A 22533-nucleotide genomic window follows, 5' to 3' on the forward strand; every position below is an offset into this window, starting at 1 on the left:
ATCTGGTGGCGGGTCAGTGTGTGTGCGCGCGCCCGCGCGCGCCCGAGGCTGTGTGTCTGGGCGCGCGGGGGCGCGCCCGTGTCTCCGGACCGTGCTCTCTCGGGCTCCGTGCTCATGTGTTTAAAAATGTATTAAACCATATTAAAATTGTTTAGTTAAACTTGTGCTTTTGTAACGTTCAGTATGGCCACAAACACATGCTGCATGCCTTGGGGGAAAACTTTATTTAGATTTATATGCATTTGTAGATTTAGAATAAAACTCATACTCAGAAAAAACTCGCGATCCCCTAACCCTCCTTAGATACATAAGCAGGGAAAACTCCTTAAAAAACCCTCCGCGATTTCTCCAAAACCCTACAATAACTTGTTAGGGTACCCCCTCTATTCCCAAAACCTTATATTCGATAACAGGGAAAATCCTGAAAAAATCCTTAGTCTTTTTTCTCAAATTCAGCGCCCCGCGGCTCCCTTCATGCTCAGCCAAACAAAGCCAAAACTCCTTTTAAAAATTTCTCCGCGATTTCTCAAAAACCCCTAGAATAACTTGTTAGCTACCCCTCTATTCCCAAAAAAAAGCGCTATAATCCAAAAACATTGGGAAAGCTCCTTACTCTTTTTTCTTCAAAAACTTGCCTCTTGCTAGCTACCTCTAAAATTCTACGCAGAGTCTAAGTTCTACCTCGCTCTTAATCGCACCGACCCGCAACAGCTTCCAGAGCACAATTTGTCCTGCTTGTTCGCTCCGCGCTCTGCTCCCTAATGCGCTGCTTACCTCGTTTGAAAATTCCCCCCTTAGACCAACTCCGCCTCACTGCGCCCCGCTGCCAATCACATAACCCTTGCACCGCTCCCTTCGCACCCCGGTTAGCCAATCCGCTCCAGGTCTGATTTTACGATCTCCCGCTGATGTTAAGACTATCTTCGAACCCTCAGAAGAGATCTGACTTCAGACGTATCAACAACTGGCGCCGCTCAGACTGCTTGCGAGCTCAACAGCCATGAAACCAGGGATCAACAACTACCTTCGCGTGCCCTATGTGCATATCACTCGGTAAGTGTTAATCTTCCTCTCTAACTACATTTTCGCATTTTCCTTTTTACCATTCTGTCAATCCTTTCATCTTCAAAAGAGCCATGCAAATAGGCTCTGTAACACTTGGAATACACTTTTTAAAACATATATAAGCTCCCCTCTAACACTCAGAGCTAAAAAGTGCGTTTGTAAGTTAAACTATAGCAGCGATCATGGCCTCATCAGGTACCTCATTTTTTCTCACTCTTGTTCATATAATGTTTATATTTTTACTGTTTTTTCCCCGTTTGTAAATACTCGATGTTATTTCTTTTCAGACTCTGAGATAAACCTGCTCAACTCCTCTTTTTTTGAGTATCTCGATCGAATTGGTAGGTTTGGTTCATTCTTGTTCCCCTTCTTAACAGCTAATTGGACAAGAAAAACAAAACATTTACCCTCTTTTTTCATTTTTATCAAACTTTCTAGATATCTCTGACTTGGACACCTTTATTGGTACGAGTTCCCCGAATTCTTCACCACCAGTGCTTGTGCGATCCACAGGAAAGAATATTCGTCTCTCCACACGGGACAGACAGCATTTGCTCTCTACGCTAGATCCATACTGAACGTTACAAAAGCACAAGTTTAACTAAACAATTTTAATATGGTTTAATACATTTTTAAACACATGAGCACGGAGCCCGAGAGAGCACGGTCCGGAGACACGGGCGCGCCCCCGCGCGCCCAGACACACAGCCTCGGGCGCGCGCGGGCGCGCGCACACACACTGACCCGCCACCAGATGGCGTTTTTTGAGCATAAAAAAATAAAAATAAAAATTTAATTGCTTAAAGAAATAAAAGAATGCTATTTTGATATATAAGAAACTTTCTAAATAATCAATTATATTTTTATGAATATCATATTTTTATGAATATCATATTTTTATGAATATCATATTTTTATTACTTAATTACTTCCGGACTTCCGGAGCTCATGAATAATTTAATTACTTCCGGACTTCCGGAGCTCATGAATAATTAATGAGCTCCGGAAGTAACCTGTCACTTTTTTTGACGAAAGGGGTATAATATCACTCTCTAAGCTGTATTTCACTTATTAATTAAATGATATTCAGTGGATGCCATTTACAGGTCTGAGGTTTGATTCTGTATAGGATTAAATAAAGGAAGAATGTCATGCTGAACCACACTTTAACCAAAATAACACTGCAATTGCACCATTTCTTTTTGTAATGTTTTGTTTGTTACCAAAGTAGGATCCTTTCCTTTTAATTCTTCTACACAAATGAATAAGATACTTCTGTCTTGGCTGCTGACTCATGGGAAGAGAAATCACTTGTAGGTTAATCAAAGGTCAGACTTTCTTCATGGCAAAAGTACATTTATTTCAAGAATTTTCTTCTATTTGAAGGTCAGGGCATACTGTCAAAAGTGATGTGATTAAAAAAAATCAATAGTTAATGACTATTCAGAAATTATGAGAATCCAAAGTGCCGTGTACTGGTTTCAGACATGTCAGATATGTTGACTGATTTACATTTTACTGTTGATTCCTGGAATCATGATCTACGTAACATGAATCAATCTTGGGTAAACAAACATTAATCATTTGTTGTTTTTTTGAAAATTAAAATAGCAGAAAAACACATTTTAAGGCTTTCCAATGAATGAAATCAATGCTTTTAAAACTCCTGGGAGACCCTGAAGAGCTGCTCTGCTTATTCCCAGATGAACTTTAAAGGCAAATCACCAAGTTTCTCCTGGAGGACTTGATCCACTCTTTCACTCTGTGCAACAGTCAGTGTGTTCTTCCAGTCTCCAATCTGACCTGTAATGAAGACAAAAACACAACACCTGATACACTGATATCACATTTTTCTGCACAGCAGCTGCAGGTCTGTTATGTTACCTTTGCGCAAGAATTTTCCACTGAACTGCTCTGGTGGCATGTGCTCATAGTTTGCTTTCGAGTCCTTCTTCATGTTCTCAAACTTAGCTTTTTCCACAACTTGACTGATGGTGGCTTCAGTCAAGTTTTTCCCTAAGAAGTTGCAGATCTTCTTCACTGATCCTTTCAGGTCCTGAAAGAAAAGCAGGAAGGCAAGAGAAAAAGAACCTTAAACTCAGCCAGATATTTTGTTTGAGTTTTTTAATGAACAACAAAAGTTTGAAGAAACATCTTACCAAAATCATTTCCTCGTAGGTCAGGAAGAGGATGTTGTACTGGTCTCTGTTTAAATACCACTCCCTGACATGGTCAAACCAGGATGACCCATAAACTGTATATTGGCATAATGCATCCAGTTATTTGGCGTTCTCATTTAATTGAGTTTACACACACGCACACACACACACAAAATGGTGCCTGTGCTAACATACTAGCACAGCACCACAAAGTCACTAAAGTGGTACCACTGTTGTCTCACACTGAAACCTTCAGGTCAAGTCTTTCAAACATGTAGAGCTGCGAGATGAATCACATGACAGAAAAGACAAAACATTTAGAGATATAGATTTCTTTAAACATTGATTGATCGCCGTTTTTGTCTGCGACTCTTGGTGCCATTGCGTGCCTTGGACCCGGTGGATTCCTGGTTGATTCCTGTTGTTGGGTCTTTCAAAAATGGTCCTGCAAATCTCTTTCCTCTACGACATTTACACTGGCACGGAGTTGACAAGAAAAACCTTCGACCGGTGGATCTGCTTGCTAATGCGTTGGAAGTTTTGGACCCAGTTCCTCTCAGGCTGGGTGTAATAAATACCAGGTCGGTGGCAAATAAGACCTTCATATTGAAGGATTTTTTTCTTTCTCGTGTTCTGGATTTGCTCTTCCTGACTGAAACCTGGATTTCTCCCGGTGAGTTGAGCGGTTTCATTGAACTAGTACCTGCTGACTGTACCTTTTTTAATGTTCCAAGAGCTGCTGGCTTGCTGCTGTTTTTAAGGCTCACTTGGACTTGAAGCAGCTTTTCCCTTCGTCTCACTACACCAGTTTTGAACTCTGTTTATGTAAACTGGGCCACTCGCATTCGTTGTTATGTGCGATTGTTTATTGCCCCCCGAAATATAACAAGGTCTTCTTATCCGAGTTCTCAGAGTTTCTTGCTGACTGTGCCTCACGGTATGACCAGATCCTCCTGCTTGGTGATTTTAACATACACTTTTGCTGTCTGGGGAAGCCTCTGGCCAAGGACTTCCTTGCCTTAGTGAACTCTTTTAATTTTGTCCCATCTGTTAGTGGTGCCACTCAAGAACGTGGTCACCAGTGTTGGTCAAGTTACTTGAAAAAAGTAATCAGTAACTAATTACTGATTACTTCCCCAAAAAGTAATCCTGTTACTTTACTGATTACTTGTTTTCAAAAGTAATTAATTACTTAGTTACTTAGTTACTTTTTAAAAAACACGATTTACAATCTGAATAGGTGATAAAGCGATAGATCTTTCAGACCAAATTTTACTTTTTCTGCATAATCCATCATACAAAATGTAATCAATGGAAAAGTCTCTTTTTTTAAAACTTGTTTTAACAGTTTTAATCTTTTAACTTTATGCATCAAGCAACAATTAAATTATATGCAGCATTCACTGACTGGAAGAAATTAGTTTAACATTTAAACCTATTTTCTGCACATTCCAGCACATAAAATAAAATATTTTTTGTGTTTACACTCACTCTTTCAAATAGATGCAAGTAAAACACAGCAGAAAATAAATAAAATCAAAGACTCAGCGGTCCTGTTGCTCTATTTTCACTTGTAAAGCAGGAGTGGGGTAGGCGGAGGTTTGCCCTGGTGCAGGTGTGCTGCAGCGGTCAGTGGAAGAATCCGCGAGTTTCTATGTGAATTTCCCATTACGTCGTTGCGCACTCGGTGCTTGTTTAGGGTTTTTTTTTCGCTGTAAAAAGAAGTTTTCTTCCCACGCACAATGGACGCTAATGTTTTTGTCACTTTTTATGGAAGTAGTCAGTACTTCCACGCTTTAAACGCTGCACGCTCATACTCTCTCCTGCACTCGATATATGATCCATTGTTGATCTGCATACAGCTGTTGTCACGAACGTCGCACTCGCTTGCATCATTGTCATGAGACATTCTCGCAAAAAAATCACGGTTTTAGTAACGCAGTGTTCCTACGGGAAAGTAACGGTAATCTAATTACCTTTTTTGCAATAGTAATCCCTTACTTTACTCGTTACTTGAAAAAAGTAATCAGATTACAGTAACACGTAACGCGTTACTACCCATCTCTGGTGGTCACACACTGGACTTAGTTTTATCTCATGGTTTATCTGTTTGCAATGTACGTGTTGAAGATGCAGTTTTCTCTGATCATATGCCTATCTTATTTGATATTGCTCCTGCTAATGCTTTTGCAAATCAGGCTCCATGTTATCGTGCCTTTGGCTCTGATTCTGCTGAGCGGTTTTCTATACTGTTTGAAAAATTAATGTCTTATGCCCCTGACTTGCCCACTGCAGATGACCTACTTTTGTATTTTGACTTTGCTTGTAAATCTGTGCTTGATGTTGTTGCCCCTTTGAGACTAAGAAAATGTAAATCTAAGACTAGTTCATGGTTAACAGATCGTACCCGAGCTATTAGAAGACAATGTAGGAAATGTGAAAGACAGTGGAAAAAAGATAGATTGCATGTCTCCCTGGAAGCCCTAAAGATTAGTTGGAAAACTTATCAGAGGGCAGTTAAGGCCGATAAACACTCCTACTTTTCTCAACTTATTTTGGCCAACTCTCATAACCCTCGTGTTTTATACAATACTAGAAATTCTGTACTTAACTTGGAGGGTTATGACCTGTTGCCGTCCTCTGAGGCTATGTGCAATAAGTTTATTACCTGTTTTGTGGACAAGATTGCTAGCCTGAGGCCTCTGATCCCACCTATTGTTGATCCGGCCATGCATGCTCCTTGCTCAAGCCTATTCTCTGCTTTTGCACCGATTTCTCTGCGTGATTTAGAGGAGTTGGTGCTACATGCTAAGCCTTGTGGCTCCCCGAACAATGTTGTTACTCCCTGCTTTCTCCAAAAAGTATTTCCCATCATTGGACCTTATATCCTGAAAATTATCAATACTAGTCTGTTAACCGGTCAAGTTCCTAGTGGGTTTAAACATGCAGTCATACACCCGTTACTTAAGAAACCTGGCCTTGATAGTTCTATTATGTCAAATTTTAGACCTATCTCCAAGCTTCCCTTTTTAAGCAAGATCTTGGAGAGGATTGTACATACCCAGCTGTTGGATTATTTGAATGACTCGCAACTGTCTTCCAATCTGGTTTTAAGCCCTTTCACAGTACGGAGACAGCTCTTGTTAAAGTTATGAATGACATTCTTGTTGCTACTGATCGTGGTAAATATGCTGTGCTTGTGTTATTGGACATGACAGCTGCATTTGACACAGTGGACCATGACCTGCTGATCTCCCGCTTACACCACTGTGTGGGAATTTCTGATTTGGCATTATCATGGATAAAATCATAGCTTTCCAAAAGGAGTTTTTGTGTCAAGCTGGGGCTGGCCACTTCCTCTGTGGCCCCTCTGCTTTTGGGTGTGCCCCAGGGATCTATCCTTGGGCCATTATTTTTCTCGCTGTATTTACTCCCCCTTGGTGCGATTTTTCGTAAACACGGAGTGTCATTTCATTTGTATGCCGATGACTGTCAGCTTTATTTACCTTTTAGTCATTTGGATACCTCCCCATGTCAATCACTGCTTGACTGTCTCAGCGATATAAAATTATGGATGGCAAATAATTTTTTGAATTTTAATGGTCGCAAAACGGAAGCAATTTTATATGGCCCACATCGCTCCAGATTCTCCAGATGTTGATTTTGGTGATTTGACCTCTCATCTGAAAAGTTCAATCACTAATCTTGGTGTTAAACTTGATTCTGTGCTTACTTTTGAAGGTCATGTAAATGGGGTGGTAAAATCAGCTTTTTATCACTTCAGACGCCTGTCGAAGGTTAAGCCTTTCCTTTCCAAACCCAATTTGGAAACTCTTATTCATGCTTTTATCACCTCATGTCTGGACTATTGTAATTCCCTTTTAATAGGGGTCAGGTCGGGCACCTTGTCACGCCTGCAGTTAGTGCAAAATGCGGCGGCACGATTTTTAACCGGTAGTAGGAAATTCGATCACATCACTCCGGTTCTCGCTTCCTTGCATTGGCTTCCCATTGAATTTAGGGTTCGTTTTAAAGTCCTTTTATTGGTTTTTAAATCTTTAAATGGTCTGGCTCCTGTCTACTTATCTGACTTGCTGAAGCCACATGTTCCTCCTCGCTCGCTCCGTTCAGCTGAGCAGCTGTTGCTGTCGGTCCCTAAGTCGCGGCTGAAATACAGAGGAGACCGAGCATTTTCAATTGCGGCTCCGATGCTCTGGAATAACCTTCCCCTCCAAATTAGATAAGCGTCATCAGGAAAGAGACATTTCATCTTTAAGTCCAGATTGAAAACCTATTTTTATTCCCTGGCTTTTAACTCTGTAGGAAACTGACACCTTCTTATTTATTTTATTGTATGTAATGATTTTATGGTATGTTTAATTTGGTAGTTGTTTTGATCTGTGTTGTTCAGCATTTTGGTCTGCCTGGTGTGTTCTTAAAGTGTTATACAAATAAACAATGATGATGATGATGATGATGATAATAAACAGTTTTATTTGTTTCTGTCTGCTGTCTATGGTGCATGGCCCATGGTCATGATAATCTATCAATAATTCTTCCTCGACGATTCTCAAATATTTATGTGAATAAAGGTATGACAGGATTAGAGGATGAGAGTGTGGGGAGTGAGTTGGAGGGTGGGGTGGGCTGCTTTTAACCATGTAAAGCACTTTGTGCTACATTTTTTTTTGTATGAAAAGTGCTTTATAAATAAAGATTGATTGATTTATTGATTGATTGATTGATTGATTGATTAGCGAATCAATTCAGTTCTATTTGTATAGTCACCTAAAGGCAAATGTTATTGCCATTTGAATGAAAAATAACCTTAGAGATCAAATGTGTCTACAAACAACTGAAAATGCAGTTAAGCCAAACAAGCCAAATAATTAGAATTTTTAACGCAAAATCTGTTACTAAAAGTAACTAATGAAGAAACAGTACATGTCAATTTATTAACATATGTCAACATGTTACTTCGTATATTTTTATACATACATATACACATACATGTATACGTGTAAATATATATATACATATATACATATATATATATATATATATACAGTGGGGCAAAAAAGTATTTAGTCAGCCACCGATTGTGCAAGTTCCCCCACTTAAAATGATGACAGAGGTCAGTAATTTGCACCAGATGTACACTTCAACTGTGAGAGACAGAATGTGAAAAAAAAATCCATGAATCCACATGGTAGGATTTGTAATTTTGGGTGTTGGGTGTTGATGTCATTAGACCACACCCCTTCTCATTACAGAGATGCACATCACCTAATATGCTTAATCGGTAGTAGGCTTTCGAGCCTATACAGCTTGGAGTAAGACAACATGCATGAAGAGGATGATGTGGACAAAATACTCATTTGCCTAATAATTCTGCACTCCCTGTATATATATATATATATATAACAACACCCAGCACGCCCCTGCGGGCGGTTTATCCTTTCAAGCTCGGGTCCTCTACCAGAGGCCTGGGAGCTTGAGGGTCCTGCGCAGTATCTTAGCTGTTCCCAGGACTGCGCTCTTCTGGACAGAGATCTCCGATGTTATTCCCGGGATCTGCTGGAGCCACTCGCCTAGCTTGGGAGTCACCGCACCTAGTGCTCCGATTACCACGGGGACCACCGTTACCTTCACCCTCCACATCCTCTCGAGCTCTTCTCTGAGCCCTTGGTATTTCTCCAGCTTCTCGTGTTCCTTCTTCCTGATATTGCTGTCATTCGGAACCGCTACATCGATCACTACGGCCGTCTTCTTCTGTTTGTCTACCACCACTATGTCCGGTTGGTTAGCCACCACCATTTTGTCCGTCTGTATCTGGAAGTCCCACAGGATCTTAGCTCGGTCATTCTCCACCACCCTTGGGGGCATCTCCCATTTTGACCTCGGGACTTCTAGGTTATACTCGGCACAGATGTTCCTGTACACTATGCCGGCCACTTGGTTATGGCGTTCCATGTATGCCTTGCCTGCTAGCATCTTGCACCCTGCTGTTATGTGCTGGATTGTCTCTGGGGCATCTTTACACAGCCTGCACCTGGGGTCTTGCCTGGTGTGATAGACCCCAGCCTCTATGGATCTTGTACTCAGAGCTTGCTCTTGTGCTGCCATGATTAGTGCCTCTGTGCTGTCTTTCAGTCCAGCTTTGTCCAGCCACTGGTAGGATTTCTGGATATCAGCCACCTCCTCTATCTGCCGGTGGTACATACCGTGCAGGGGCCTGTCCTTCCATGATGGTTCCTCGTCTCCCTCCTCTTTCTTGGGTTTCTGCTGCCTGAGGTATTCACTGAGCACTCGGTCAGTTGGGGCCATCTTCCCAATGTATTCTTGGATGTTCCTTGTCTCATCCTGGACTGTGGTGCTGACACTCACCAGTCCCCGGCCCCCTTCCTTCCGCTTAGCGTACAGCCTCAGGGTGCTGGACTTGGGGTGAAACCCTCCATGCATGGTCAGGAGCTTTCTTGTCTTTATGTCAGTGGCTTCTATCTCCTCCTTTGGCCAGCCTATTACCCCAGCAGGGTACCTGATCACGGGCAGGGCGTATGTGTTGATGGCCCGGATCTTGTTCTTACCATTCAGCTGACTCCTCAGGACTTGCCTGACCCTCTGCAGGTACTTGGTGGTTGCAGCCTTTCTAGCGGCCTCTTCATGGTTCCCATTTGCCTGCGGGATCCCCAGGTACTTGTAACTGTCCTCTATGTCTGCAATGTTGCCTTCTGGTAGTTCAATCCCCTCAGTTCTGACTACCTTCCCTCTCTTTGTTACCATCCGACTACACTTCTCCAGTCCGAACGACATTCCAATGTCATTGCTGTATAGCCTGGTAGTGTGGATCAGTGAATCGATGTCTCGTTCACTCTTGGCATACAGCTTGATGTCATCCATGTACAGGAGGTGGCTGACAACTGCTCCGTTCCGTAGTCGGTATCCGTAGCCAGTCTTGTTAATGATCTCACTGAGGGGGTTCAGGCCTATGCAGAACAGCAGTGGGGACAGAGCATCTCCTTGGTAGATCCCGCACTTGATGGTAACTTGTGCTATGGGCTTGGAGTTGGCCTCTAGTGTTGTACGCCACATCCCCATTGAGTTCCTGATGAAGGCTCTTAGGGTCCCATTGATCTTGTACAATTCTAGGCATTCCAGTATCCAGCTGTGGGGCATTGAGTCATAGGCCTTCTTGTAATCAATCCAGGCAGTGCACAGGTTGGTCAGTCTGGTCTTGCAGTCTCGGCTGATTGTTCTGTCTACCAGTAGCTGGTGTTTTGCACCTCTGGTATTCTTGCCAATTCCTTTCTGTGTCCCGCTCATGTATTGACCCATGTGCCTGTTCATCTTAGCCGATATGATGCCTGACAGGAGCTTCCATGTAGTACTGAGGCAGGTTATTGGTCGGTAGTTGGAGGGGACCGGTCCCTTCTTGGGGTCCTTGGGGATCAGGACCGTCCGACCTTCGGTTAGCCATTCCGGGTGTCTCTCGTTAACTAGCAGCTGGTTCATTTGTGCTGCCAGACGCTCGTGGAGTGCAGTCAGCTTCTTCAGCCAGTAGGCGTGACCCATGTCGGGCCCTGGTGCTGTCCAACTCTTCATACTGGAGACCCTTTCTTGGATATCTGCCACTGTGATGGTTACTGGACCCTGTTCAGGGAGGTCGCTGTGGTCTGCCCTCAGATCCACTAGCCACTGAGCATTGCCGTTATGGGTTGCATCCTTCTCCCATATGCTCTTCCAGTATTGCTCCGTCTCCAGCCTTGGTGGTGCTGTTCTCTTATTGTTCCCTTGCCACTGAGAGTACACCTTTGCTGGTTCTGTGGAGAACAGCTGGTTTATTCTCCTGCCTTCTATCTCTCTGGTGTACCTCCTCAAGCGGCTGGCCAAGGCTGTGAGTCTTTGCTTGGCAGTTTCCAAGGCCTCAGGTATGGACAGCTTGCTGTATTTCTTAGGCACCTTATTTGTCGCACCTTTCTGCAACTCTGTTAGTTGGCTAACCTCCCTCCGTGCTACTTTGATCTTGCCCTCTAGCCTCCTTCTCCATGGAGGGTACTGCCCCTTGTGGCTGTTCAACTTGTAGCCAAGCATCTCACTGATCACTGCTGCCGTAGATCAGCTTGTTAGTGTCGGTAATCGTGGTTGTAGGTATCGTCCGTAGTGCTGCATTAACATCATCTAGCAGACCTTCTGAGGGTACTTCACGTAATCTTGGTAACCGGCTACGGGGGATCCAGGTTTCAAGCTTGGCCATGATCCTATTTTTCAGGTCAGTTCCTCTCGCACTCAATGATCCTTCTCCTATCGCACTTGGGGCTATGTACCCAATCTCGGGTGGGGGTGATGATATCTCCCCCCTGACCTGGCGTCCTGACTCCTCCTTGCCGTAGCATTTGTGTTGTACCTCGTCAATCTCTAGCTGTGAGAGCAGTCCCTTCTTTCGAATGTTGGAACACTGAGCTACTAGTTGTTTCGCCGTCATTGTGGATGTTGGGTATCGAAGAATCCATAGGTCCCTCATCCTATTCATGTAGCCCCTTCCGCCGGGGTTACTTGCGTAGTAGCATTCCAACAACGCCCTGTTTTCGTCCCTTGCCCACCGATGCCTTCTTGTTCCAGTAGCCCACTTTTCGTCAGGGTGCCCTGGTTCCTCAACACCTGACGCGGACCTTGTTGATCCGGCGACGTCCGAGCCGGCATGCCTTCATATTTATCTGTCTCGCTCATGTCTGCGGTAGGCTTGCTTAGCATAGGGGGTCTAGCCTTAGGACCCTTACTGGATACAGACGCCCCAGGCAGGAATCGAACTTGCGATCCTCTGTTCCAAAGGCGTGTAGTTTAACCACTACGCTATCCAGCTGCTCTCTCTCTCTCTCTCTCTCTCTCTCTCTCTATATATATATATATATATATATATATATATATATATATATATATATATATATATATATATATATATATATATATATATATATATATATATATATTAGGGGTGCAACGATACACAAAATTCATGGTTCGGTTCGATACTTTGGTGTCACGGTTCGATATTTTTTCGATACATTTTTAATTTGTCATTTATTCAAATTATAAATATATATTTTAACTGAAAAGTACAGTTTTTAAATTTAACCCTAACCCTTGTGCGTGTTTTTTATTATGACAGCGAATGCGCACCTGCGGACCACTTATGTGCAGCCCTGGTTATTTAGCTCGTCATATCGCAGCCACAGAAATGATTTTGATTTCCAAGCCACCCTCATAAAAGTTCTCTAGATCCACCCCTGGCCATGGGACAGTTTGACAGTATCTTTTGTGTGGTTTTAGACTTGGACGAGTTTCTAAAACACTAGATCAACAAAAACATCAGAACATACACTCTTTTGCCCATTAATCATGCCTACTTATGGGGCACCGTTTGTAAAGTGACGCATTTCGGGCAATTTGTCCAAAGTTTGTTGATTGCGTTAAAAATTTTAATTGCGTTAATCGTGATCGTTGACAGCCTTAGTTTGTTGGCGTGTTCGCCCAGGGCACCAAACAGGCTAGGACCACCCCTGCTGACATGCAACAATATTTTATTGAAATCAACAACCAGTCCTAGATATTGTACAATGTACTTTTTCCAGAATGTATATAAAAGATGCAGAAATGACTTTACATTATATGCCTGGTTAGGAATAATTAAATGGCCTATTTACTGCATACAAACCTAACAGGTTTCTAAAGTCTGCAAGATCTGGTCACCTTGTAGTGCACAGTTAAGGAACTAAGAATGATATATATATATATATATATATATATATATATATATATATATATATATATATATATATATTAGGGGTGCAACGATACACAAAATTCACGGTTTGATATTTTTTCGATACAAAAAATGTTCATGCCTTTTTAATTTGTCATTTATTAAAATTATAAATATATATTTTAACTCAAAAGTACAGTTTTTAAATTTAACCCTAACCCTTGTGCGTGTTTTTTATTTTGACAGCGAATGCGCACCTGCGGACCACTTATGTGCACCCCTGGTTATTTAGCTCATCATATCGCAGCCACAGAAATTATTTTGTCCATGAAACCATAAAGCTGCACTTTCTTTTTGCCTTATAGTCTGATTTGTCATAACTTCTCCGTTTTGTGGTGAGCTTTTTTTTGGCTGTCACTTCTTCACCCTGACCTGTCTTATCCTGCTGCTTTTACACACACACTCACATAAGCTCAGCGATTCTCTGCGCGATCAACCTCTCATATGTTTAAGCTGCGGGAGATTTCACTTGTCATGTTTGCATAGTAAGCTAACGATTAATAAGACGATGTCAGAGGAATTGGTGCACAAATTATCATCACTCACAGATCAGTGCTGTCGCTCTCTATACACAGTTCGCACGATTGCAAAGTGAAAGCAAAAAAACAAGCGCAAATTCAAACGCGATTTCAATATGTCACATATTGACAGTGGCTCACCGATGCCAATGACATAATTACCCAGCTACATTTCTGAAAGAATGCAAAAGCATTGACATATATTTTTCCTTCCTACAATAGCCCGACGGGCAGGGCAGAGAAAGATTTTGGTAGCCCGACTGGAAAAATCGCTAGCCCCGGGACGTCGGGCTAGCGATTTTGCAAGACCTGTATCTGATTGAGTAATCACTCATCTTTGGAAAAGAGAGTTTATTACAGAGAAATGTCTCTTTCCAAAATAAAAGCTATACTATCCGCTTCTCAGCAGCATATTAAACACATGAGGTCCCCATAAGGAGAATCATGTGCTAACGGCTGTCTAAATGACTCGGCTAAAGTTAGTAGCATGCTTGCTTGTTTTTGTCTGCTTCCACTTGTCTTTGCACTAGGATGATGTCGGCGTAAATGTGCAGTCATATTCGTTGTGTTCCCACTAGAGCTTTCAGGTTAATCTCGTTGAAATGACCTTAACGCCACAACACGGCAAATCTCCGTTAACGAGCTACCCCTGATAGTCCCGTGCATGGGGCTAGACGGCCAACACGTTAACGAGCTAACTGCGCTAACACACTAGTTCCCACCCATGTAGTTGAGCATTGCATGGCACATCCAACATACTGTTTTACTTTAGTCCATGACGCGCTTACCTTCAGGGTCATACGTCACATGAAAACCAAAATAATTCCAAACACCAGATCTGAAGGGTGGGGGAGGTCTATGTTGCAAGGAGAGCTTAACTTCTGTCTTGCTAGCTTGCCCTGCACTATTCCTTCTGACGATGCTGTCTGTGTTGAGCGCTCAGTGGATCTGCGCTCGACAGTGCAGCCTAGGCGGAGTAGTCGAACGCAGATTCACTTAGCGCTCAACACAGACAGCATCGTCAGAAGGAAAGTTGATAAAATAAATTACAAATGTTGTATTGTTCGATACATATGCGTACCGAACCGAAAGCACTGTATCGAACGGTTCAATATCGATACGAATATCGTTGCACCCCTAATATATATATAAAAAACACCCAGCACGCCCCTGCGGGCGGTTTATCCTTCAAGCTCGGGTCCTCTACCAGAGGCCTGGGAGCTTGAGGGTCCTGCGCAGTATCTTAGCTGTTCCCAGGACTGCACTCTTCTGGACAGAGATCTCCGATGTTATTCCCGGGATCTGCTGGAGCCACTCGCCTAGCTTGGGAGTCACCGCACCTAGTGCTCCGATTACCACGGGGACCACCGTTACCTTCACCCTCCACATCCTCTCGAGCTCTTCTCTGAGCCCTTGGTATTTCTCCAGCTTCTCGTGTTCCTTCTTCCTGATATTGCTGTCATTCGGAACCGCTACATCGATCACTACGGCCGTCTTCTTCTGTTTGTCTACCACCACTATGTCCGGTTGGTTAGCCACCACCATTTTGTCCGTCTGTATCTGGAAGTCCCACAGGATCTTAGCTCGGTCATTCTCCACCACCCTTGGGGGCATCTCCCATTTTGACCTCGGGACTTCCAGGTTATACTCGGCACAGATGTTCCTGTACACTATGCCGGCCACTTGGTTATGGCGTTCCATGTATGCCTTGCCTGCTAGCATCTTGCACCCTGCTGTTATGTGCTGGATTGTCTCTGGGGCATCTTTACACAGCCTGCACCTGGGGTCTTGCCTGGTGTGATAGACCCCAGCCTCTATGGATCTTGTGCTCAGAGCTTGTTCTTGTGCTGCCATGATTAGTGCCTCTGTGCTGTCTTTCAGTCCAGCTTTGTCCAGCCACTGGTAGGATTTCTGGATATCAGCCACCTCCTCTATCTGCCGGTGGTACATACCGTGCAGGGGCCTGTCCTTCCATGATGGTTCCTCGTCTCCCTCCTCTTTCTTGGGTTTCTGCTGCCTGAGGTATTCACTGAGCACTCGGTCAGTTGGGGCCATCTTCCCAATGTATTCTTGGATGTTCCTTGTCTCATCCTGGACTGTGGTGCTGACACTCACCAGTCCCCGGCCCCCTTCCTTTCGCTTAGCGTACAGCCTCAGGGTGCTGGACTTGGGGTGAAACCCTCCATGCATGGTCAGGAGCTTTCTTGTCTTTATGTCAGTGGCTTCTATCTCCTCCTTTGGCCAGCCTATTACCCCAGCAGGGTACCTGATCACGGGCAGGGCGTATGTGTTGATGGCCCGGATCTTGTTCTTACCATTCAGCTGACTCCTCAGGACTTGCCTGACCCTCTGCAGGTACTTGGTGGTTGCAGCCTTTCTAGTGGCCTCTTCATGGTTCCCATTTGCCTGCGGGATCCCCAGGTACTTGTAACTGTCCTCTATGTCTGCAATGTTGCCTTCTGGTAGTTCAATCCCCTCAGTTCTGACTACCTTCCCTCTCTTTGTTACCATCCGACTACACTTCTCCAGTCCGAACGACATTCCAATGTCATTGCTGTATAGCCTGGTAGTGTGGATCAGTGAATCGATGTCTCGTTCACTCTTGGCATACAGCTTGATGTCATCCATGTACAGGAGGTGGCTGACAACTGCTCCGTTCCATAGTCGGTATCCGTAGCCAGTCTTGTTAATGATCTCACTGAGGGGGTTCAGGCCTATGCAGAACAGCAGTGGGGACAGAGCATCTCCTTGGTAGATCCCGCACTTGATGGTGACTTGTGCTATGGGCTTGGAGTTGGCCTCTAGTGTTATACATATATATATATATATATATATATATATATATATATATACATATATATATATATATATATACATATATATATATATATATATATATATATACATATATATACATATATATATATATATATATATATATATATATGAGTAATATTTTAAATTGTGTTTATATATATATATTGTACATACATACATACATACATACAAGTTAAAATATTACTTTATAGTAATCAGTAATTGATATACCATTATGGGGATTAAAGGTGAGGAAACTTACCGTTTCCTGTTATGTACGACTCAAAAAACTGGTCAAAACTCTCGGGAGTATCCAGGTCTGCTAGAGCACTGCTGAAGTGATAAAAAGACACCATGTTGTCCTTTGGATTCCTCATCAAATACACGATCTGAAATATATTTAAAAAAAAATTTGAATATTAAAAGTCTGTCACTTAAATGTAATAATTCACCAAAAAAAAACTAAATTGAAATCTTAAATCTTAATAAACATTTTTTTAAAAATGTAATAATTCACTATTTAATGTCATTAGTTTAAAAGAAAAGCAATTTAAAATTTAATGTTACAATTTGATTTCAGATAATATTTTTATAAATTCATTTTAAAGTCTGTATTTGAGCTTCCGTGAAGCCGAATGCTGACAACCTTCTAGCAGTTTTCTTGCCACCCGACATACGGTCCGCTACGTTGCTCAAGCAAGTTGGCACTTGGGATGCTAGTGTCACGGCTGGGGCAGCAGTTGTGTGGTGGAATGAATGAGGACTCAAGATGCAGATAGAAGTGGAGATGCAAGTGGAGATTTATTTACAGAGAGAAAACCAAGGTGAGGGCAGAACAGAACATAAACCTAAACTGGGAAAACTAACACAAAGGGAGGACATGAGGCGAGGGGAAGAGAGACACGGAAAAAACACCAAAAGAATGCAGAGTAACGCAGAAGCTTCACAGAGAAACACAGAGGACACGACGAGGAGCACAGGCAGACACATACTATAAATACACACACCAGGTAATCAGGAAATGGCACACAGGAGGGGACACAGCTGGAACTAATGGGCATAACGAGACACAGACGTACAAAGTAGAACAGGAAACACACAGACTGCTTTACAACACAAAACTCGGGGACCCGAGCAGAGCACAGAGGGAGACACAGGTTGGGATAATAAACATGACAACCAAACCCAAAGAACTAATACAAAATCAGAATAAACTAGAAAAAATTATAATAATAAACTCAAAGCGCTGGGTCACCGACCCAGAACCATGACAGCTAGATTCTCTTCCTCTATCTATCTCCTCTATCTGAAATCAAACAGAATCATTAAAAATAAAACAAATGCTAGTGCTAGCTTTTTGGACCTGGGACCATGTGTTTGTGTAGAAGTGTATGATTAAAAATGACCCTCATATTCCTCGATTTATGACCCCAGAGGATCATTGTTTTAATTCTTGCAGAACATAAAACAACATTTGTTTTGAAGATCAACCACTCTATTTTCATTTGCTAGGATTTCCTGGTTTCTAAAAGCTACCAGTAGTCAAAGTGCAAGCCTCAAAAACTGAACTTCAGTGACCAATAGGTAACATCACAAAAAATTAAATTAATCTTCACAAGTACAAATTTAATTTGCTTTATTTTTGCAACAATAAGTAATCAAATGCTTTTAACTTTCTCAAACTTCAAGACTGTCTCTTTCTTCAATAAGATTTCAACTTCTATAAAGTACTGACTTTTGGCTTCTTCTCCTTCACTCCTGGAGGCATGATGTGTACAGGGAGATGCGAGGCGAAGAGCCGTGGAGAGGGAAGAAGAGCGTATTCAGCTGTCTTGTACTCCAGCCACGGCATCCTCTCAATGTTGGTTGAATATTTAGTCTGATAGCTATGCATTTCGTGGATGGAAATCATGATCTGCTGAACCCATACAGTACCTGATGTGGGGAAAGACATTAGAGGTGATCAGTGGATCAGTCTGGCCAGCACAAAACAGCAAATACCAACAATGTGTGAAATTTTTCACCAACCTGACTTTGGATAAGTCACAAGGAAGACATCGCTGTCTTTTATTTCAAAGCTTTCAAGGGAGTCTAGGTACTCTGGAGTTGTAAGACTGGTCACAAAGTTGAAGTTCTTATGCCTGAACAGACGGTCACTGATCCCCTCCATACTAGTTCTAAATAAGACAGATATAAAAAAGAAATAGGGATGTAAAATCTGTGAATTGCTACCTTATCATGGTGGAGAGGTTTATGTGTCCCAGGGATCCCAGGGCCTATATTGTTGGGGGGCGTTTTGCCCCATGGTAGGGTCTCGCATGGCAAATTGATGCTGGGTGCAAGCCCAGACAAAGAGCAATTCAAAAACCTGTTTGAATGTGACTCTGAAATGAAGAAATGCAGTAAAATGTGTTACACTCAACACAAGCAGCACAGAAGAAAATGTTGATCCAATCAACAAATTTATTATTGTGAATGATGGACACTGAAAATGGTATTTGGATGGTTTTACAGTTGTTCAATATGGGAATAGTCTGGAGAAATAGAATTTCTCTCTCACACATCTCATGAAGGACTTCATGTCACCAATGAAACCAACTCTACTTGAAATAGAATATTTAGCTATGGCACAGACAAAACTCATAAGATTAAGTCAGCAAAAAGTACTATGAGGAAGAAATCATAGACCTGAAAAAAAAATGTAACTGGTAAGAAAATCATTCAACAATCCTGCCAAAGAATTCTCATATTGCTGACCTGATCTTATAGCATATTCACCAAAAAGTCTTCACACATCCTCAGCCTTCCAGGCAAGAAGATTCCCAAAAAGTTGATTCTGTTCATCTGGATGTAGCATTTTCACATTTACATAATGACTGAAGCTTCAGTCATTATGTAAATGTACTGTTTAAAATAGGGCTGCTCGATTATGGCAAAAATGATAATCACGATTATTTTCACTGAAATTGAGATCTCGATTATTTGACGATATTTATTTAACCCTTTAAGACCTACCATAGAACCAAGTCCGCCAGAGCTTATATATATATATTTTTTTTCATGTTGTAGTGCCAATTGTGGGAGCATTTCAAGTTGCTATACATCAATACAACTGTTATAGCCCATATTTTAATAATCTGTATGCATTAAGTCCATAGTAATTACATTAATTGCAAAAAAGTGCAATAAACTACAAAAAAATTGAAAATAGTTTTTGTTTTTTTTTACATATATATTTCTACTTGGGGAAATTTAAGAGGCTTATCCCTCAAAACTTTAAATACAAAAAAGTTGTACAAAATAGTTTCCCACCACAGGAAATTTATTTTGAGTGTCTTCATAGTTTTATTTTGGAGATACAGCAATGATGCAAATTTGCAAAGAAAACAGCATGTGCATCAAAATAAACTATTTCCAGCAGTGCAATTCGAGTTCTAAGCATTCCAGAAACTATTCATAAAAGTATAGAGTCAAACATGACTTATAAAAACACCAGTATAGGCTTTTAAGGCCTACAAGTAAAAAACTACATTTTCCGCGAAAATGACGTCACTTCCGGTTTCGGACAGGAAATGGCGGACATGCGATAGTTCGCGTTGACGTCTTGTTCAATGTGGGAAGTGTTACGAACAGCTGATCGGATCGGCAAAGCGTGTTTCTGGAATATTATGTTTTTGTTGCTGCAAGTGCCTTTTATGCAATTTTTACAAAGCTTTATGTGGAAGGAAACTGTGACCTAGGACAAGCTGATGGCATAAGATGTAAGTTCAACTCCTCTGGTTTCATATCGTTAGCTTCATAGCATAATTGCCTAAGTCATTTGACTAAGTCAATGACTTAGGCACTTATGCTATGAAGCTAACGATATGCAAAACAAATTATTGCGCTAGCTTACGCGGTTCTATAATAATGACTTTAAAAAATAATATAAAATAGTGTGCAAATACTGATAACAATGCAAATGTTTGCAATATAAAAAAAATAAATGAAAAATGTAAACATCTATGTTTCGTGAACTTTGCAGTGTTGCTCTGTGGTGCAGTTACGACACCGTAGCAAAGTTTACACACTATGTCTACTTGATCCACGTTTGACTCCGCGAATCCATAATGTTTCCACACCACTGAAGTTTTTTTTTACTTCTCTTTTCAACCAACGGCAGTCACTCTCCTCCAAATAACTTCTGCTTAGCTTTCCGAGCTTTCCTCGGGTCCTCTTAATTGTTGTGACACGTGTTCGAAATGCAGAGAGGTGCGCTGGATTTGCCACATGGAGCAGCGCGAGAGTAAAGCACGAGGGAGGGGCTAATAATCGGCTCAGTCATTTTTAATGATCGTTGAAAGCCCAGATCGTAATCGTGATTACAATTCGATTAATTGAGCAGCCCTAGTTTAAAAGCCATTCATCCACTGAACACATCCACACTATAAATGCTAATAAATAAACACTCATAATAGCAATTATCATAGCCACATTAGGAGCAATGTTAGACTTTTACCTGTGTAATTTACATTACAAGATTACATTGCATCTTGCAACCCTTAGTAATTGTATATGTTAATATGAATTACTGAAATAATTTACTCCAAATCCTCCTTGGCCACACCTCTGTTTACCGTTAATCTGAAATAATAAATAATCACTCCCATTGTAGCTTCCCATTGTAAACAACAAAGCATAGAAACAGTCTGATAATATATGCAAATAAATTCTCAAGACAGAATACTACAAAAAGAAATTCACAAAACAGATTTTTACTGAACCTGCATTACATTTAGAACCATTTTAATAGTAGAAAGGTAAGTGTTGTATTACCTGGATGTTTGCAGCAAGACCAATAGAGTGAATGTCCCGTACACCTCTTTTTATTGACATGTGTGTGCTCCGAGCTTCCACAATCTTTCACAACATTGCCACAGCATAATTTGCTGATAAGATAACATGGAGAGTCCAGAGTGCTGATTTCTTTCTTATGTTGGCATTCATTCAGAGAGTCACAGATCTCCACCTCTGGCTCTGAAGAACTGGGAGACCTCAGACTCAGAATAGTTATACAGGCACCTCTAGATTAGTTGATTGTACTTCATTAACTTTTCAAAATTAAATATGGTACACTGATTGGAGAGGGAGTTGGCAAGATCTTACTTAGCTCAAGAAACTGTTTCAAATCTGCTTAATTAAAAACAGAAATTTTTTAATGGAAAGACAATGCATTGACTTCTCTGCCCAGTCTGGAAGGCAGCCATGCTGACATTGAATGAATGTCACACCCTGGCTCAAGAGTTATTACAAAAAAAAGGGAGAAAGACACCAAACAAAGATTTACGAATGTTTGTTTGAGTGACACCTGACTCCTTGTCCCAACCCTGATCTTCACACCAGCTTGTCAGCAGTCACCAGCTGTTCATTTCCTGTGATTACTCAGTTGCTAATTGTACTTACCTCTGTTAGTGTGCCCCAGCTCTCTCTGTGATTTCTCTAGTCTTCCATCATGTTCGCTGGTTTTCTTCTAACAACATACACACATATATATATATATATATATATATATATGGTGGAGGGTGAAGGTAACGGTGGTCCCCGTGGTAATCGGAGCACTAGGTGCGGTGACTCCCAAGCTAGGCGAGTGGCTCCAGCAGATCCCGGGAACAACATCGGAGATCTCTGTCCAGAAGAGCGCAGTCCTGGGAACAGCTAAGATACTGCGCAGGACCCTCAAGCAGTGTTGCCAACTTAGCGACTTTGTCGCTATATTTAGTGAGTTTTCAGACCCCTTAGCGACTTTTTTTCTAAAAAAAAAGTCGCTAAAAAAGACGTGAAAGCGCGTATCGCTTTTACTCTCAACAAGCAGCGGGTGCTGTAACGCAGTCAGTTCTTTTACTCTTTTACTCTTATGCTGTTTTGTGGATCACAAGGTTTAAAACTACTTATAAACACACACACAAAGTAACTCCACCAGAGTGCCTATTTCGGGTCACTTTTGCCGGTCCAAGCCTGGGTAAAGGAGCAGGGTTAGAATTGTGACATTAAAAAAACCAATAATTGCTAAAAGAAATTTAATTTGTAGTTCTAAATAAACTCTAAATGTATTTAGGACGTTTTTTACTCACTTTATGTCCCTTCCACAATGTTATTTCTCTCTCCAACAACATAA

The 22533-nt window shown here is 41.7% G+C and overlaps 1 protein-coding gene and 1 long non-coding RNA gene across 2 annotated transcripts; one reads left to right on the forward strand and one right to left on the reverse strand.

Annotated features, from left to right (window-relative positions):
- Window positions 1–904: 904 nt before the first annotated feature.
- LOC308410661 lies at window positions 905–2164 on the forward strand. Its single transcript, XR_013974222.1, has 3 exons — window positions 905–1053; window positions 1353–1406; window positions 1504–2164. It is a non-coding gene; the product is annotated as an uncharacterized lncRNA (long non-coding RNA).
- Window positions 2165–2316: 152 nt separating this feature from the next.
- LOC308410660 (amine sulfotransferase-like) lies at window positions 2317–21201 on the reverse strand. Its single transcript, XM_080904176.1, has 7 exons — window positions 21195–21201; window positions 18408–18556; window positions 18115–18314; window positions 16642–16768; window positions 3225–3319; window positions 2950–3121; window positions 2317–2868 (listed from the first exon to the last, which is right to left on the reverse strand). Exons 2-7 carry the CDS (start codon window positions 18547–18549, stop codon window positions 2759–2761), a joined length of 846 nt encoding a protein of 281 aa, XP_080760302.1. The 5' UTR covers window positions 18550–18556; window positions 21195–21201; the 3' UTR covers window positions 2317–2758.
- Window positions 21202–22533: the final 1332 nt, after the last annotated feature.

The sequence above is a fragment of the Rhamphochromis sp. 'chilingali' genome (genome assembly GCF_963969265.1).
Source record: "Rhamphochromis sp. 'chilingali' genome assembly, chromosome: 15".
In the NCBI taxonomy this organism is placed as follows: domain Eukaryota; kingdom Metazoa; phylum Chordata; class Actinopteri; order Cichliformes; family Cichlidae; genus Rhamphochromis; species Rhamphochromis sp. 'chilingali'.

Coding starts and splice junctions, on each gene's coding strand:
- LOC308410660 (XM_080904176.1), bottom strand. CDS start 18,549: ATGGAGGGGATCAGTGACCGTCTGTTCAGGCATAAGAACTTCAACTTT. Junction 3,320..16,641: donor GTCGTACATAACAGGAAACG/GTAAGTTTCCTC, acceptor GCCAATATACAG/TTTATGGGTCATCCTGGTTT. Junction 2,869..2,949: donor TGGAAAATTCTTGCGCAAAG/GTAACATAACAG, acceptor TCTTCATTACAG/GTCAGATTGGAGACTGGAAG.